General features: G+C 36.1%; 1 protein-coding gene across 1 annotated transcript; it reads right to left on the reverse strand.

Moving 5' to 3' along the window:
* Window positions 1-15,191: 15,191 nt before the first annotated feature.
* Window positions 15,192-18,501, reverse strand: LOC119505415 (olfactory receptor 13D1-like). Its single transcript, XM_037798190.1, has 2 exons — window positions 17,589-18,501; window positions 15,192-15,226 (listed from the first exon to the last, which is right to left on the reverse strand). Exons 1-2 carry the CDS (start codon window positions 18,499-18,501, stop codon window positions 15,192-15,194), a joined length of 948 nt encoding a protein of 315 aa, XP_037654118.1.
* Between the last annotated feature and the right edge of the window lie 612 nt (window positions 18,502-19,113).

A 19,113-nucleotide genomic window follows, 5' to 3' on the forward strand; every position in this document is an offset into this window, starting at 1 on the left:
TCATACCTTAGAAGTAGATCATGCAAGCACTTGTGGGATACACACCTTTAAACAAGTCCTTTCAATCATGTTCTTCTTCAATGTGGCATTTATAATCCCATTAGTGAACTATCATCACTGCTGTACATTCCCGTACCTTTAATTTCACCCTTATCAAGATGTCTATACATATTAGGTAATCATTTTCCCTTCACTACATTCTGACTATCTCTAGTTCCCCTATATTCTACATTATTAGACACTGATTTTACATTGTTCTGGATATATGTTTCTTAATCATTTTGTCCACCAGCCGTCTAGAGACAGAAAAATAGAAATATGAGAGGAAAATCTGTTTGAGTGTACCATGCTGTGATCACCCTTGAAACAATGAACATTTTAATTAATTTTGAAATTTTATTCTGAAATCAATTTTTTTCCCAACAGAGACTGCCAACAGGAAAGATGTTCCACCAGTCAAAAGCACATGGAAAGAGATTCAAACATAATTCAAAGTTAATTAACCACAAGGGATACACACTTGAGAAACCCAGATAATTTAATGAAAGGATGAAAACCCAGGTCCTATGTGCCATCAGAATGAAACCTGAAAGAAAAAAAAAACCTAATCAATACAAAGAACAGAAATTTGGTGATTTATATATGGGCAAATAAAAGGAAATTGGTTGGCTAAACATTTTTAAAATTCAGGACACATTCTCAAGTGAAGTTATGTTTCTCATTTTAAAAAATTTGTTCTTTCAAAAGAAACTTGAAACTAAGAGTTTAGGAGATGTAGAACTTCTCAGAATTTGGAACTAATTGTATGCCTTTAATGATGAATTTCTATGTAAAAATTAAGAATCTTCATATCCTTAAGCCCAATTAAGAGCTGCACCAAAGGAGAAAAGCAAGGCTTACAGTCTTCCAGGTACAATTAAAGAATTAGTTGGCACCATGATTTTGTTTTGAGCAACTTCAAACTTAGCTACATTATCAGATTATTGTCATGTATGTTTCCCTTCCCAATTGAATTTTGCCTTATGAAAGTTCTACTAACAGATGCTAAAATCAAGAGACAAAACTGAAAGAGAACTTCAGTTTTGAATCAGCTGTGAGCTGATGGTGAGATGAGATAGAAATAACTGGAATAAATTATCATAGGGAAAGAAAAATATTACATTGAAAGTTTTAAATTATCCAAGAAACTTTAAACTCAGTTTTAAAGAATTTGACATAACACCTTAGAGAGAAAGGTGATGTGATTATTCTTGATTGACCCTCCTCTTCCATACTGAAAGTTGATGAATTTTATAGTATAAGAAAAATATCTTCATTTTCTTATCTCTCTGGGATCATTTGCTCATTTGGCTTATGAAGGAATGGGTCCACAGACCCTCTCTGTAGTGTTCTAATGATTTTAATAAAATGTTCGATGGTATAACTGGGCTATTCTTTAAGGGTAATCTAAGCATAGGGCTATTTATTTACCATGGATTGTCTTAAGCCATACCAGAAGAAAATATGGCTGTATCATAAAGCAAGAACATTGCAAAAAAAAAAAAAAAAAAAAAAAAGAGAGAGAGAGTTAAATAAAAACACACATCTTTTGAATAATCAGTGATTAGTATCAAGACTGGATTTTCTTGTTGGGACTTGGTAATAACAGGAGGTAGCCCCTCACTGAACTGAAACATGAGAGAAATTAAATATTGGCATTAATTACCAGTAGAATTCATCTGAGTGTCTTCTGGGATTCCTATATATAATTTTGAGTAAATTCATAGAAATTTTAATGGAATACATGAGAGAAATATTGCTCAGGGCTTGCTTAAGGTCTGCAAAACCTAGATTCCATTACTACAGTCTGAAAAAATTTAAGTACTTTTTATTTCTATGTTCCTTTGTTGTATATGAGCCATCACCCGTACACCTCAAAGTGTGGTACCCCTAAAAAATTGAGTGGACTATGTAATTACCAAGTCAGTTACACTCTATGATCATGTTGGATACAATTTAACTTTCTTTTGAGAGGATAATTATTTAGTGGAATCATTCTCAAAATAGTTGTTAATATCATTTCATTATTGGAACCAGAATTTTGGAGGGGTTGCTTAATCAGAAATATATATGTCACGTAGTGATTCTGTCCTAATTTGAGTGAGATGTCCAATCACGTACCTGAGCTTATCTCCAGGGGTATCAGGGAAGGCAAGACCCACATGCTTGGCTTAAGGTAGAATGCGTTATAAAGGAAAATGGGGCCTTTCACTGAGTTCAAAGGGGATTCCAAACACAGGGAACAAAAATCTAGCAGATACAGATAAATACAGATCATAACCCAGAGATGAATTTCTAATATAAAGTAAATGATTGCCTACAACAAAACCACGTATTAAAAAAGCAGATACTAAAAGCTTTCAGATCAAACAAACAGGCCACTTGCAAGGAAGTGATCATACCCATGACACTCTACTTCTCAAAACTAAAAGGAGACAAGACCACAATTAATCAACAGCTTCAATATTCTGGGGACAAGTTATTTTCAGCCCAGAATTCCATATCGAGCCAAATTTGCAACCAAGTGTTAGGGTAAAACAAGGACATGCTAAAATATGTTGTGACTCAGAAAGTTTACCTATGAAATGGCATACCCACTCTTTCTAGGGAAGTGAGTTGATGATAAACCACTCAAAATTATGAGGAACATTAAGTAGAAGCATGGGATAAAGAAAGCAGCATAAACAACTCTGGAAGCAGAGAATAGAATGGCCAAGTTGACAACTGTTCAGGAGATCTAGAGAGCAACTAGACCACACTGAAGGTGGAAAACAGCAAGCATTTGCAGGGAGGTCTTGGAAACAAAAACACTATGGAATATTTGATATATAGAAAAGTTGGAAAAATAAAATAAAAGTTCTTATAAGTTTGTATAGTGCTAGAAAAAAAATATTGATTTAAAAATTCCAGAAAAACAAAATAAAACTAAAAGCAGTACAAAAAAGGAGAGGCAAACATAGTGACCACTGATCTTTGTAGTAAATAATATTCTTTGATCACAATATTGTAAGTACTGCTTATAGATTTTCAACTTTTACAAACTATGTTTAAAACAGTGAAGAATGAATTATGATTACAGAAGAAATTATTATTGTTATAAACTTTGATGGCTGGTATGAATAAATATACAGAGAGTCAAAGGTAAGAGAGTTAATAACATTCAACAGGTTCTGTTTATAGTTGTTGAAAGAAGGACATGAAGGATTGGGGCATTATTTTAAATTTACAAACATAGCAGAGGAACATTTTTAAAAAATGACATTGGGTGAATTGGGGAATGATGGATATAAATGAGACCTATGTGTCATGCCAATATAGTATCTAAAATTGATAAACTAGGAGAATAGTCAAACCATATTATCTAGAGCTGCACTGTCCAATACAGTACTATTAGCCATATGTGTCAATTTACATTTAAGTTAATTAAATTAAGATTAAATTAAATTTCCAGATCTTCAGTTACATTAACCACATTCTAGGTGTTCAACAGCCACATATGGCTATTGGCTACCATATTACACAGAGCAAATATAGAAGACACCTATCATCAAAGAAATTTCTACTGGACAGCACCGAATAGAAAGCAAGTGGTGTTCCGGTTTGCTAATGCTGATGTTGTGCAAAATACTAGAAATGGATTGGCTTTTATAAAGAGGATTTATTAAGTTACAAATTTATAGTTCTAAGGCCATAAAAGTGTCCAAACTAAGACATTACCAAAAGGAAACCTTCACTGAAGAACAGTCGCTGGTGTCTGGAACACCTCTGTCAGCTGGAAAGGCACGTGGCTGGCGTCTGCTGGTCCTTTGCTCCCACATTGTGTTTCCAAATGGCATTCTCCAAAATGTCTCTGGGCTTCTCTTAGCTTCTGATTCCAGTGGCTTTCTCTCTAAGTGTCTAGGAGTTCTCTCTTGCTTCTCTGGGCTTCATCTCTTAGCTTAGCATCTCCAAAGTTCCTTCTGTTCACATCTCCAAGCATCGCTAAGCACCAGCAAGCAACTGAGTCAACTCTTAGCTTCTCTCTTAATACTGCAGTGAACAAATCAAGACCCACTCTGAATGGGTGGGGCCATACTTCCATGGAAATAATTTAATCAGAGTCCTCACCCACAGTTGAATGGGTCCCATCTCCCTGGACATTCAATCAAAGATTTTACTCTAATCAACAGCCTAATCAGTCTGCCCCCACAAAATTGCATTAAAGAATATGGTTTTTCTGGGGGACATAATATATCCAAACTGGCACAAGTGGTAACTATCAGAATAAAGATGTAGAAGAGTCAGTAGTGGTTGACTATGGTAATATAACTATATATTGGACAGGGGTATTACTTTGTAACAGTGTACATATATTTCTTTGACATTATTTAATAATAAATCACTTAAAAATGAAAAAATGTATACAAAGTAACATGTTTATACAAGACAGTTATATATATTTTATTTGATGTCCTGAGAGGTGTACCATGAGAACCAAGCCAATGATAGTAATAGAGAATAAGACCAGAACTTAGAAAATGCCACATGCTTTAAAAGACAATGAGTTACTCAGATGTGGCCTTTCTCTAAGCCCAACTTGGCAAATAAATTCATTAGCCTTCCCCCATGATGGACATGACTTCCAGGGGAATGAATCTCCCTGGCGACATGGACATGACTTCCAGGAATGAGTCTGACCCTGGCAGTGAAGGATTGAAAATGCCTACTTGACCAAAAGGGGGAAAAAAGAAAGGTAACAAGCCGAGGTCATAGTGGCTGAGAGATCCCAAACAGAGTCGAGAGGCTATCCTAGAGGTATGGTTTAGTGATACTAATTTTTCTATATCTCTGACTTGCTTTGTGGCCCAAAGAGTGGTCAGTTTTAAAATTATATATTCTCTAAAGTTTAGGTGTAAGATTTTATAAATATTACACATATATTTTATATACTATAGTATATATTTATTATATATTACATATCTTTTTATCAATCTTATGAACTGTAGAAGTGATATCTATTTTCTCATTTCCTTACTCATCAGTTTGAGAGAATTGTGTATTAAGATCTTCCAGTCTTATTTTACTTTTGTCTCTTCTTATAATTCTGATGATTTTTGTCTTATTTTGAAGGTGTGTTTTTTATGAATAAGTTGAAGATTATTTTTCCTTTCTGATCTTTCTCCTATGATGATTTTTTGCTTCAAGGTCTATTTTGTCTCCTCTAGGCAGTATCTTTCTTTTGGTTGGTGTTTGCCTGGCATATCTTTTCTACCCTGTTACTTTCAACCTCCTTTTGTCAAGTTTTAGGTGCTTAACTTGTAAATAGAATACACCTGGATTAAAGAAAATTCAGTCTGAGAATCTTTGTCTTCTAACTGGTATGTTAAACCCAATTCCATCTACTATGAATATTCATGTGTTTAAATATACTTTTTAGATTTGTTTGTCTTATTTGGTGTTTTACATCAACTATGCATTTTTAAAAATTTCATTCTTTTTTATTTTTCAACTTTTCTGGCTTATATTGGAATGATGAAATTTTCTTTATTTCCTTGTGTTTCCTGACTGGTTTGAAAGTTCAATATCTTATTTCTGTTGTTTTTTGGGTTAACCCTTATTTATATAAAGGTACTTGCTTAACATAACAGAGTCTAAACCTAACATTTTTGCTGTCTTCCTGAACAATACAGATATCTTAGAACAGTTACCTCTCATTACCAATCATCTTCTATGTTATTGGTTCTAGAAGTTAATTTCCACCACCATGGATATTACTGTCTTTATTTTTTTTTATTTTAGGAAACGTTTTTTTTTTAATCCCCATATTTTCTAACTTTTGTTAACTATTACTTTCTTTTTTTTTCCATTCTATTCCTTTTATATAGGTTGAATTTTCTTCTTTCTGAAAGACATTCTTTAATAGTTCATTTAATGAGGTCCTCTCAGTGATAAAATCTCTTTGTCTGACAGGTCTTTTTTTTGCATCTTGCAAGAAAATTTAGCTGGTTTACAGTGTTTGGTTATTTCACCTCAGCAATTTGAAGATATGATTCCATTATCATGGGACTTCTATTTCATTGATGACATTTCTTCTTTATTCTTTGGTGCTTTTGACAAACTAAATACTGTTAAAATACAGTAAGATTCCCTACATGGGACATGACTCCCAGGAGTGTAAATCTCCTTGGCAAGAGGGACATGACTACCAGGGATGAGCCTGGACCAAGCATCATGGGATTGAGAAAGCCTTCTTGACCAAAGGAGGGAAGCAAAATGAAACAAAGTTTCAGTGGTTGAAAGATTTCATCTGGAGTCAAGAGGTCACTCTGGAGGGTATTCTTGTGCACTACAGTGATATCCCTTTGTAGTTTTTAGTGTGTTGGAATAACTAGAAGGAAATACTTGAAACAGCTGGTCTGCCACCCAGTAGCCTTGACTCTGGAAGACAACGACATAGCTTGCACCGTGTGACTGTATAACTGTGAAAACCGTGTGGCTCACACTTCCTTTATCCAGTGTATGAACAGATGGCTATAAAAATGAAAATTAAATGAATGATAGGAGGGATGGGGGATGGGGTGTTTCAGGTGTTCTTTTTTACTGTTATTTTTCTTCTCTTATTTTTTGATTAATGAAAATGTTCAAAAATTGATTATGGTGATGAAGCACAACTGTACTGTGTTATGTGAACAATTGATTGTACACTGTGTGTGATGGTTAGTTTCATGTGTCAGCTTGGCCCGGTGATGGTACCCAGGTGTCTGGTCAAGCAAGCACTGGCCTTACCATTGCTGTGAGGACATTTGCGGCTGGTTAATAAACCAGAAGGCTGCTTTGTTAAATCATCAGTCAATTGGCTGCAGCTGTGACTGATTACATCAATGAAGGATGTGTCTTCCACAATGAGAGAATGCAGTTGGTGGATTTAATCCAATCAATAAGTTGAAGACTTTTAAGTGAGACAGATAGAGGACCTTCACTTCTTCTTCAGCTGACCAGCGAAGCGTTTCCTGAGGAGTTCATTGAAGTAGTCAGTTTGTTGCCTGGGGAGTTCATTGAACAACTTCATTGGAATTGCCAGTTTGCTGCCTGCCCTACGGAATTTGGACTTGTGCATACCCACAGTTGTGTGACACACTTTTATAAATCTTTTATTTATAGTTATCTCTTGTTGATTCTGTTTCCCTGGAGAACCCTAACTAATACACTGTGGATGATTGTATGGTATGTGAGTATATCTCAATAAAACATAAAAAAATACAATAGGATTGTTTATCATTAAAAGTAGACTTACTTCCTTTCTTTTAAAAATATACTAAACATTCTTTGTATAAAATATCATGACTACTTTCTAGACCAAATTCCCTGGTTCATAATTAGCATGAGTTTTATAAGATTATCTTGCTTTATATATATATATACATTAATGCACATTATTTAATATTGATTAAAAACTCTTTTTATATGTTTTAAAATGGGAGATTTAAGTGTTCTTGCCAAATCATACTGTAAAATCTATACTGTATGACACACAAAACAAAAGCAGGAAGAGATCTTTGATAGTAATTATATGTAACAATCTAGGGTTTATCACCATGCTCTTCATACAATAAAAACAAATTAAAGAAAATTTTGTATCAGGACAAATACTAACAAGTTATAATATGCCTATTGTAAAATAATGTAATTCTGCACACATTATATTCTCACAGCATTATACTTAGAACTTGCAATGATTTCATCATTATACTTAGCATAGCTGGTTAGACCAGGTGATTAAATTCCCTTCCCTAGTCTGATGCTAAAAAATAAAGAGCACAGGGACCTCTTTAAAATCTTTTCTTGTGTATTTTATATGATTATTTTGTCATCTAACTCCATTCATTGTTGTGATTTTCTTGTGTCTTGTAGTCTTGAATTTTAATCTCATCTAGTACACTTGTCTTTGTTTTGATGAATTTTTATTTGTCATGAAGGCAGCATTTCATTTTGAACAATGATCAATATGATGTATGTTATATTTGTTTGTCATTTAACTACAGTATTGTTTGGTCTACATTAATAATTTCTTTCATCCTCTTCCTCCATCAATGCTGTTGTGCATTTATTTTACCATTCAAAATTATTTAAAATTAAATCTTTTGGATTTGAAGAATATTCAGTAGTTCTTTCTGTCTAATACCAAGAATGTTCATTATATGGGCCAAAGTCTTAATTCTATATTTTTGAAAACCAATCATATACATTACACATACATATTAATGCTTGTGTCCTACATTCATCAAATCATTATTACAATGTAACAATCATCAATTTAGATTGTCTTTAATCCATACTGTCTTATAATTTAAACAATTGTTTTTTTCCTCCCACATCTAGTATAAACATATGAGTAACATAAAAAACAAATCAGGAGGAGAAACTAAGATGGTGGCTAGGTGAGGCAGGGCAAAAGAACACCTCCATGAAAAAACACTAGATAAGGACCAGAGAGTGACCCAGAATACTGGTTACAGTGATGCGCAAGCTGGATGAGGTCTGCTAGTTCCCAGGGGCCAAATACTTGGTGAAACTGGGAGTCTGCATTCTGAAATGAGTGAGTAAGCTGGCTGGAAGACCCACAGTCATGCAGCGATCTGGGGAAGCCAGGGTTTGGCATTTGGAGACTGATGGGCTCTTTAAAAAAAAAAAAAAAAGGGAAAAACCCTGGAGTGGCTGCAGCTGCGTTAGTGGGAACCACGCAGTAAAACACAGCAAGAGGGGGCTGGGCCGGCCTCTTGGTGTCTGGCCTGGAAGATAGTCCACTGCAGATACCCTTGGGGATGGGAGAATGGAGGGGAGAGCCAGAAGCAGAAAGAAACCCCGTGGCTAGCAGCTATCTCCCTGGAGGACTGGATAAACTCCTGCCTGGGGCTGTGCCTACAGCCCAGAGCCCCGCCAGTTGTCCTGGAGCTGGGAAGGAGGAACTGTGTGAGGAGGGAGGTGTTGAGATGCCCCATTCAGCCATTTTTGCATCAGGCTGAAAGCACCCCAGCATGGCCTGGCAGCCTGGGGCTTCCCTTGAGGTATGGCATGCACTGGTGATGTAGCACAGCATTCCCTTGGCAGAGGTCCCGGAGGATCGTGACTGGGCAGGGGGACCCGCTCAAAAAACCCAGGGACACTACGCCAAGTCTGGTGGTTTGTGGTACAGTGAGAGAGAGCATCCTGGGGCTGAAATGAAATGAAGGCTTGGACTCTTGTGGCGACCTTGAATCTCTGGGAACCTGGGGGATTTGAATATTGAGGCTGTCCTTCCTCCCTGGCCACCCATACATGTGCCCCGCATTCAGGGCAGATGACTCCAGCAACACACCCAGGCTGAGTTCTCTGGCTGGACCCCACAAGAATCACTTCCCCATACACTGCAGGGACAAGGTGGAGAACTGACTAGAGGGGTATAGGTGACTCACAGACACCATCTGCTGGTTAGTTAGAGAAAGTATACACCACCAAACTGTGTTTCTGAAAAATTAGATAGGTATTTTTTTTTACAACTTGAAAGAACCCTGTTGAGCAGAGCAAATGCCAAGAGGCCAAAAACAACAGAAAATCTTAATGCATATGATAAAACCAGACGATATGGAGAATCCAACTCCAAACACACAAATCAAGTTGTCAGAAGAGACAAAGTACCTCACACAATTAATCAAAGAACTACAATCGAGGAATGAAAGCATGACAAAGGATTTAAAGGGCATCAGGAAGACCAGGGCCCAGGATACACGCCACATAAAGAAGACCCTAGAAGAGCATAAAGAAGACATTGCAAGAGTAAATAAAAAATTGAAGATCCTATGGAAATAAAGGAAACTGTTGGTCAAATTAAAAAGACTCTGGATATTCACAATACAAGACTAGAGGAAACAGAACATCTCAGTGTCCTATAAGTCGACAGAACAGAAAATGAAAGAACAAAAGAAAGAATGGAGAAAAAAAATCAAAAAATTAAAAATGGATCTCAGGGATACGATAGATAAAATAAAATGTCCAGACTTAAGACTCATTGGTGTCCCAGAAGGGGAAGAGAAGGGTAAACGTCTAGAAAGAGTATTCAAAGAAATTGTTGGGGAAAACTTCCCCAACCTTCTACACAATATAAATACACAAAGCATAAATGCCCAGTGAACTCCAAATAGAATAAATCCAAATAAATCCACTCAGAGACATTCTGATCAGACTCTCAAATACTGAAGAGAAGGAGCAAGTTCTGAAACCAGCAAGAGAAAAGCAATTCACCACATACAAAGGAAACACAATAAGACTAAGTTGTGACTATTCAGTGGCCGCAATGAAGGCAAGAAGGCAGTGGCATGGCATATTTAAAATTCTGAGAGAGAAAAATTTCCAATCAAGAATACTTTATCCAGTAAAACTCTCCTTCAAATTCAAGGGAGAGCTTAAATTTTTTATAGACAAACAAATGCTGAGAGACTTTGCCAATAAAAGACCTGCCCTACTTCAGATTCTAAAGAGAGCCCTACCAACAGAAAGACAAAGAAAGGAGAAAGAGATATAGAGAATTTTAACAGACATATATAGTACCTTACATCCCAAAACACCAGGACACTGATTTTTCTCTAGTGATCATGGATCTTTCTCCAGAAGAGACCATAAGCTGGGACATAAAACAAGCCTCTAGAAATTAAAACAAAACAAAAAAATTGAATATACTCAAAGCACATTCTCCAACCACAATGGAATACAAATAGAAGTCAATAATTTTTGAACTGTAACTCCACTATTTACTTCCTACATGATATAAAATACACAAACTCTAAGGACAAATCTGGTTTTGAACTCAACGTAAAATATGTAATTTTAGACAACTATATAAAGGTGGGGGAATGGAGGAGTATAGGAACATAGTTTATGTGTCCTATTGAAATGAAGGTGGTATCAAAGAAAAACAAGATTGATATGGATTTAAGAGGTTAATTTTAAGCCCCACAGCAAACACAAAGAAATTATTAGAGAACATAACCATAGAGATGAAATGTAGAGTTTGGGTTAAGAGAAATGGGGGAAGGGACAATGGGGAGTTAAGAAATGAGTGTAGAGTTGCTGTTTGAGGTGAAGGGAAATTTCTAGTAATGGATGGTGGGAAAGAGCATTACAATGTTCTAAATGTGATTAATCCCACTAATGGAAGGCTAGGAAAGGGGTGGAATGGGAAGATTTAGGCTGTATATATGTTTCCACAACTGAAAAAAAAAAAAATACAGTCTAAATAGATGATGATTGAATGCCAAGGATGAACTTGGATGGGATTAGAGGACAGAGGACAGATGGCCCAAAGGGACACAAGTTGAGACATAAGGTAAAGGAAATATAGAATGTAAGCTTTGTATCATTGTTGAATCTCTTGTACTTCTTAGCTGCACTTAATGGGATTGCATAAAAGAATGTTCTTGTTCATGGGAAGTATATACGTGAATTATAGTTTATGTTCAAGGATGTGTGCAGCTAGCTCTCATATGTTCAGAAGACAGAGCAATAGATGATGGATGATAGATAGGGAGGGAGTGAGGGAGGGAGGGAAAGAAATAGCGATGTGACAGCATGTTAAAGTTGGTGGATTGAGCTATCGGGGGAGGGGGGTCAGGGTATGATGGATTTCTGTGTATGGGATTAGTATTGTTTTTGCAACTGTCCCTATAACTTTGAATTTATTTCAAAATAAAAAAAAATCAGTTTCACTTACGTTAGAGTTTATTTTTGGGGGTTGAATGTCAATCTCTAAATTCTCATTAACATTCCATATCAGACTAGGCCCTGAGAAATGTGAGTGATTATGTAACAAAGTTGTTTTAAGAACATTAGTGTTAAAAGATTTAAAAGTGATTATCATGTGGACATAGAAGAATGGTGTTAGCAGAACCTTCTTCATAGCATGTGGTTTTTGAAATGTGAAATTGCAGCATAAATGCTATGGGAAGCACCAAAGTCTCTTGCTAAGGTCTACACAATCTGACATGCCCTAGGGAACCAGCAGTACCCTCATAAATAGCTAAAAAAAAAAAAAAAGAAACAAAGAATTTTGTAGAAATATCATGTGATAGAAGTTTGTTAGCTTTTTCCTCATTACTTAGAGCTTAAATCTAATAAATTTTTTGATACTTTCCCTTTTTTTTCTCCTCTCCCTTTCTCCCCATACCCTCAGGAATAGCAACTAAAACCCTGACAACAGTATAGGAAACTATGTTTCAAAGGGACTATTAAATTTTATTTTTCATTACTCCCCCACTGGAGTTGTAAACAACCTATTAAAAAGTTTTCCTTTTTAAACAGAACTTTTTTTTTTCCTACAGGAAGTTTAAGGAAATGTTTAATGACACTATTTTTAATTTATTTGCTACTCTTTTCTCCATAAGAGTCTTTTATTGCATCACTCATTCAAGAACTATGCCCTGACAAGTTCCTGTAAATTTAAAAATTAAATATTATTTTTAATACTGGAACAAATCTCCTAATTCTGGGAACCCTATAATGGCTGCTTTACTAAAGAATGATCTCTTGGTGTGAAAAATCCTCTTCCTTTTGTAATTTTATTATTTATTGAGATATTTGGACCTTGTAATCAACAAGTCACCCAAAATGTTGCAATTAAAAAGATTAAGGGATGGAAAAGCAGATAAGACAATAAAGAAATTTCTTTTCAACTGCCTCTAGTTAAAGCAAGTGAGAGATATTGGTAGCATCAAAACTTAATGTCTTTCTTGAATCAAAAAGATCTTACCAGAGTATGACTTTTCCTTAGCTTTTAAAATTGACAGGGTGCACAGTTTATTAAAAAGATGTTAAGGACTATTAGAGGTATTACATATGCTTTGCATGAGAACTCTAGTTGAAAGAATTTGGAGTACTATGGAGAAGGTATTTTTTTTAAAAAATTCCTATTTATTTATATGGTATTTATTCCATTTCACCACATTGACACGTCTCAATCCACAAATTCAATCTCAATTTCAATTCAGTTGTGATTTCTCTCTCACATTCCTCCTGAGATTATTTTTTAAATGTTTATATTATTGTACCTGGATGTATGCCTCATTTCCTGGAAGGAATGAAGCATAAAATAACTTCTTCTTGATTGATACATTGATTTATTTTCATTTCAATGTTTCTGAGCGATACCCAATCATCTAATCTGCTGATAACTCAAAGCCTGAGTATTTCTTGCACAATAGTTATTCATTCAAGTACATACATATGCATGTTTACAATCATGCATTTACGTTCATAATTCTGAGACACTTGAACTGTTTCCTATACAGAGTTTAACTTTTAAGCATTTTTGTCAGAAATATTTATGATCAAAAGTCAGGAATTCTTTCCAGTATGTCACAGTTTAAATATCTTGAAACCCCTGGGAAAAATCTCTCCACTAAACATCATGGTAAAATGATACTAACCTAATTTTGTAAGTATAGAATATCTTATTTTATCAGTTGCTACATTAGTAAATAGATGTACCCTGAATTATTTCTGTCAGAGGGGATGCCAAAAGGTGTAACACAGAAAGCAGTATGTTTGTGTGAAATGGTGAACTGATTCCCACCTTAGACTCCAATCAGGATATGACATTTTCCAGAAATAGATTAATATTGTTACACTCCCCACTGCTGAAATAAAAAAGCTTGGATTATTACAGAATACATTAACAGGCATCCAAACACCTAGGTCACTTTTGAGATAAAAAGAAACCTGTGTGTGTGTGTATGGGAGGAGGGGGAGGGAGGGAGCAGGTGGGGGGAGAGAGAGAGAGAGAGAGAGAGAGAGAGAGAGAGAGAGGGAAGCTTCCGTAGTACTGAGGAAAAGTAGCCAGCATTTTGCAGGGTGGAATAAATAATTCATATAACAAATAAAAGGTTCAGCAAAACTTGGAAGGAAAAGTGAATAGATTGAAAAAGTACACAGAGCAGTGTTTAACTATTGTTTTGTGATTCCTACAATAGTTAACTCAGGAAGAATCAGAAATTTATATTAAAAACCAAGGTGTATAATTTTTAGATGTACTTATGTATACCTACCTCAAAGTTTAAAAGATATAGGACTGTTCTGTAGCATGAATGTTCTGTCATTTTCAATTCAGTAAATATTTATGGAGTAATTATTTGCCTAACATTGGTGTAGGCACTGGGGACATAGTAACTAAGAAGAAAACGTCCCTGGCTTCATGGAGTTTACCTTCTTGTGGAGAAGTTAGATAATAAGCCCTCGAAACTTTTCAGAAAGTGGGTAGTGCAATGAAAGTGGGTGTGAAGCATGGAAAGGCCCCTCTGCAAAGACCCAGAGTAAATGAGAGAAGACCCTGGGGAGACTGGGGGAGGAGTGCAGGGTAGAGGAAACAGCAAATGTAAAGACTTTAGCATCTTTGGAAAACAGCGAAAAGATGTTGAAACAAGAATCTAGTGAGCATAGTGTGTTAGTCAGGGTTCTCCAGAAAAAAAACAAAACCAATAAGATTTCTGTCTTTATCTGCATCATCTCTATCACCATCATCTCTCTCTCTCTCTCTCTCTCTCTCTCTCTCTCTCTCTATCTCTCCTCTACATATATTGTAGAAGATAAGGTTGTAGATGTAGATTGGAGTCAGACTATGTAGGACCTTGCAGACTTGGTAAGGAGTATATTTTGTTCTAAATATAATGGAAAATATTTGTAGGGGTTTTAGTAGTAGTGTGATATGATATACATTTTTAAATAACACTGGCTGCTAGGTGGAGGGAGGACGGATTGTAGCAGAACAAGAGTGAAAGTGGGGAGATGACTCAGAGCCATTTTAATAGTGTGGAATAGTGTAGATGCAATAGTGGTGACTTGGCCGAGAGTGGTAGCCATTGGCATGGTCAGATTTAGAATAAAATGTGAAAGTAGAATTAACAGAACTTTCTGGTAGATTGGATTTGTGTGAATGGTAGTGCACTTCCTGAGATGGACAAGATGTGATTTAAGTATTTGGGGGTAGGGGGCATGAAAAGTTCCATTTTAGACATGTTTCACTTGACATCATCCAAGTGGAAATGTCAGGTAGGCAGTTGGATATATGAATCTGGATGTTAGGGAGCTCAGGGGTGGAGACACGCATTTGGGAACAACTGTTTTGTAGATTCATATTTTTTCTTGTTAAATTATGAGCTCAAGAAACCAGTCCAGGGATTCTTAACTCAAGTAGATATTCCCTGCCTTGTGTATTATAGGCATAGGTTTGATGCCCAGGAGGGGAAAAAAACAGATAAGTGACACTGCAGCACCATTTAAGGATTGCTGTCTTAACTAGGCTTATTGCTAGGTGTGTGTAATCTGTGTTCCACTATCTTACTGGCCATACTCTACCAAAGAAAAATATATGTTTAAAGAGTCCATACACATGATGAAAACTGGCAAATTGTAATAACCAAAGTATTAATATATCAATAGAATCCTGTATCATTAATTCTTGAGGGAGTTACAAAGACCAGTAACTCTGCCCCTAATGACCTTTCAACAAAGCAGGAGCTACAATCACTGCACAAACAGAATCTAAATCTTCATATTATAAATGTTATAAATAGATTGCTACTGGGATTCAAATTAGTTGAGATGATAAGTAAGGGTTTGAAATCAAGGAGGCTTTTGAGGAAGGCCTTGGATTTTGATGGGTAGATTAGAAGGAGGGTACTTTTAGACGGAGAGAGAGAATGGCATGAACAAAGATGCAAAGGCAGCAATGATTGGCAAAGTGTATTCAAGTCATGGCAAATAAAATTGTTTGGCTTCAGTTTATGAATGGCAATCACACATTCATTCAACAAAGAATTATAATAAGCATCTATCTTATGAGGACTCTAACTTTACTGCAAGAGTTTAAAGTTTATGCCCCTATATACTAGAGAGTTGGAATTTGTATCATCTCTTCTTTACTTCTAAAACTCTATGCATTCACTTAAACAGCAATGAATAAATATTATATGCTATATAATAAAAATTAAAATAGGGGCATAGTAATATACATTATCCAAAGACTCACTTAAACAGCAATGAATAAATATTATATGTTATATAATAAAAATTAAAATAGGGGCATAGTAATATACATTATCCAAAGACTATTGAAACATTGGAGAGGAAGAAATAATTTTTCTTGGAGGAGTCAAGAAAGGCTTCACAGAGGAGTTGACATTTGAGTTTAGTAATCATATGATATGAAAAGCATCTTCAACTTGGATAAGTCCTGTGAGTTATTGCTCTTTGTAATCTCCACAGTATTTTATAATCTAAGATTTAATCAAAATGTATCCTAGCTCACTAATATGAATCCCTTAAGTTCTTTCAAAACCCACCTTTCTCTGAACTCTTGGCCCCAGGAGGACAGTTTTGAATTTATCTGATGAAAGCTATTACAATAAATACAATAAAGGAATGGTGAGATGAAGGCAAGTTAAATAGAGGGAAAGGCAAAGTTGGAAAATGGTGGAAAAATACACTCCAAAATAGCTGGGGAACGTGATGCCAGTGGATAAGAGAAAAGGGTATTTTATAAGTGCTGCTTTTGTCTGAATATTTAGATTCCTTCTATGGGTTTTAAGAAACTTAGAGGTTGCTGGACCACATTTCTTTGAAGAGACACATTTCTTTGAAGAGACCCCTGTGAGAAAGCACATCTGGTAGTTACTAGGAGCAGTGATATTAAATATAAAAGTATTTACTGTATCCTTTTGTCTTATTCTTAAGCTAAGTAAAGTGTATTAGACATTAAAGTCTTTTTTTTATTTTTTTTTTTGAATGTGTGCTTTTTAAAAGGGATTTTAAACATATTCTTTGAGTGGCAAATGGACTGTAGGGAGCTTAAATACCATGGAGAAATCATTGTAAGATTATCAGAGGTGGTGGTGGAAGCCCCGTATAGCAGTATGGAAACAAAAGTGATCCCAAACTTGGAAAATGTAACAAGTGCTCAGCAATATTTTGCAAGATTTCTGTATGCCTTCATGCAGAATAGAGATTAGACTACTATCATTTGGCTACTAAAAGAAGGGTGGAGGCTTGGAACCACTTGTGGCTCTTTACTTTAAAATTATGAATGTTACTGAGACAAAGAGAGAGAATGAGAGTGAAAAAGGGACAGAAAGAGAGAATTACAAAGGGAGTGGGAGAGGGAGAGATAGTACTAAAAAGAGAATGAAAAGAGAAATACTGAGGAAAATAGAGGTGGAGCAAGGGAGAGAAAGAGAAAGGAGGTAAAATAAGGTAAGGACAATGAGAGAGAGAGACAGAGAATTTTAACAGCATCCATCATGGCCTCTGTGAGAACAAGAGGTAAAGCTGCATATGGTAGAAAAATGCTGAAAAGCTACTACTTGAAAAGGTTTACATGGCATTGTCTGTGGTAAAAAGGAGAATCCTACATTTGGCTTTTCAACCACAAACCTCTCATTATGCTGGGTTCCACAACTTCATCTGTGAATACCAAACACATGTCTTTTCCCCAAATGAACACATCACATAACTTAAGGCATTTTGTATTTTCTATGAGTGCAGGTGTCTGCTCAGGAGTTTCTTCACGGCCTCCTTCACCTCCTTATTCCTCAGGCTGTAGATGACGGGGTTCAACGTTGGGGTTATGACTCCATAGGACAGACCGATGATCTCATCAGATGTCTTTGTGTCCTTTGACTTGGGCTTCATGTTCATAAAAAGAGCTGAACCATAGAACAAAATTACCACAGCCAGATGGGCTGAACAGGTAGAAAAGGCTTTCTTCCTTCCCTCAGAATTAATTCTCTGTATTGTAGAGAGGATGAAAACATAGGAGATGAAAATTAACAGCAGAGGAATTATCAGTAAAATAATACTTCCTACTGTCATGACAAGCACATTGATGGTGATATCTGAACAGGTGAGTTTAAGAAGAGCCAGTAACTCACAGGTAAGATGGTCAATGACATTATTTCCACAGAAAGGCAACGTCATTGCTAGCACTGTTTGCACTAGGGAGTTCAGACAGCCTATGATCCAGGACCACGTGGCCATGTGCACGCACAGCACCCTGTTCATGATGATGGGGTACCTCAGTGGGTTGCAGATGGCCACGTACCGGTCATAGGCCATCATGGCCAGGAGGACACACTCAGTGGAGCCCAAGCCAAGGGAGACAGCCATCTGCAGAGCACAGCCAATGAAGGACATGGATTTTCTCTGAGATCTAATTATGATGAGCACTGGAGGAATGAAAGAAGATGTGTAGCAGATGTCCAAGAATGAGAGGTTCCCAAGGAAGAAGTACATGGGGGTGTGGAGGTGGGAATCCAGGATGCTGATGATAATGAGGAGGCTGTTTCCCAGGAGGATTATCAGGTACATGATGAGGCAGAGCAGAAACAGAGTAAGCTGAAGTTCTGGGTATTGGGAAAATCCCACCAGGAAGAATTCGGTCACTTTGGAGTAATTCCCCATCTCCATGTATCCATGTCACCTGCAGGGTTAAGATGAGGGCAAGACTTAGGAACATTTATATTTATAATGTAGATTAAAAAATCACTTTAAGTTGCAATATTTTGTTTGATTTTTAGAACTTCCCTGGGAATCAGGGAGGGCAGGAATATTTTAATTTTATTGTTGATGAAACAGAAGCACCGAGAGACTCTATAGTTCTTGGGATCATGAAACAGCAGAGGGAAGGCTACCAGTATCTCCAAGGATTGTGTTGAGATGTGCCAGGCCTCTAATAAAATAATAGGGATGAACTAATTTCAAATGTGGATATAGAGCAATCTCATTATTAATGAATATTCTGAGATGAAAGCTGTTTTTTAATGAAAACATATGCAATCAGTACCATGCCATTTAGCTTGGGTGTGATTTTGGAGAAGTAACTTAACTTTTCTGACCTTCAGCTGGCTCATGGTGAAATGTGGGAAAGAAATAATTCTTTGGCAATTTGTTGTGAGAATGAAGTTAGATAAAATATCTAAGGTGTCTTCACAATAGTGGCTAAAACATGGTATCTGCAATTATGATACATTTTATAATTAAGTTGTATTATTATAATTATTAGTAATCTTGACTGTTTCA

Source organism: Choloepus didactylus, chromosome 10 (assembly GCF_015220235.1).
Source record: "Choloepus didactylus isolate mChoDid1 chromosome 10, mChoDid1.pri, whole genome shotgun sequence".
NCBI lineage: Eukaryota > Metazoa > Chordata > Mammalia > Pilosa > Megalonychidae > Choloepus > Choloepus didactylus.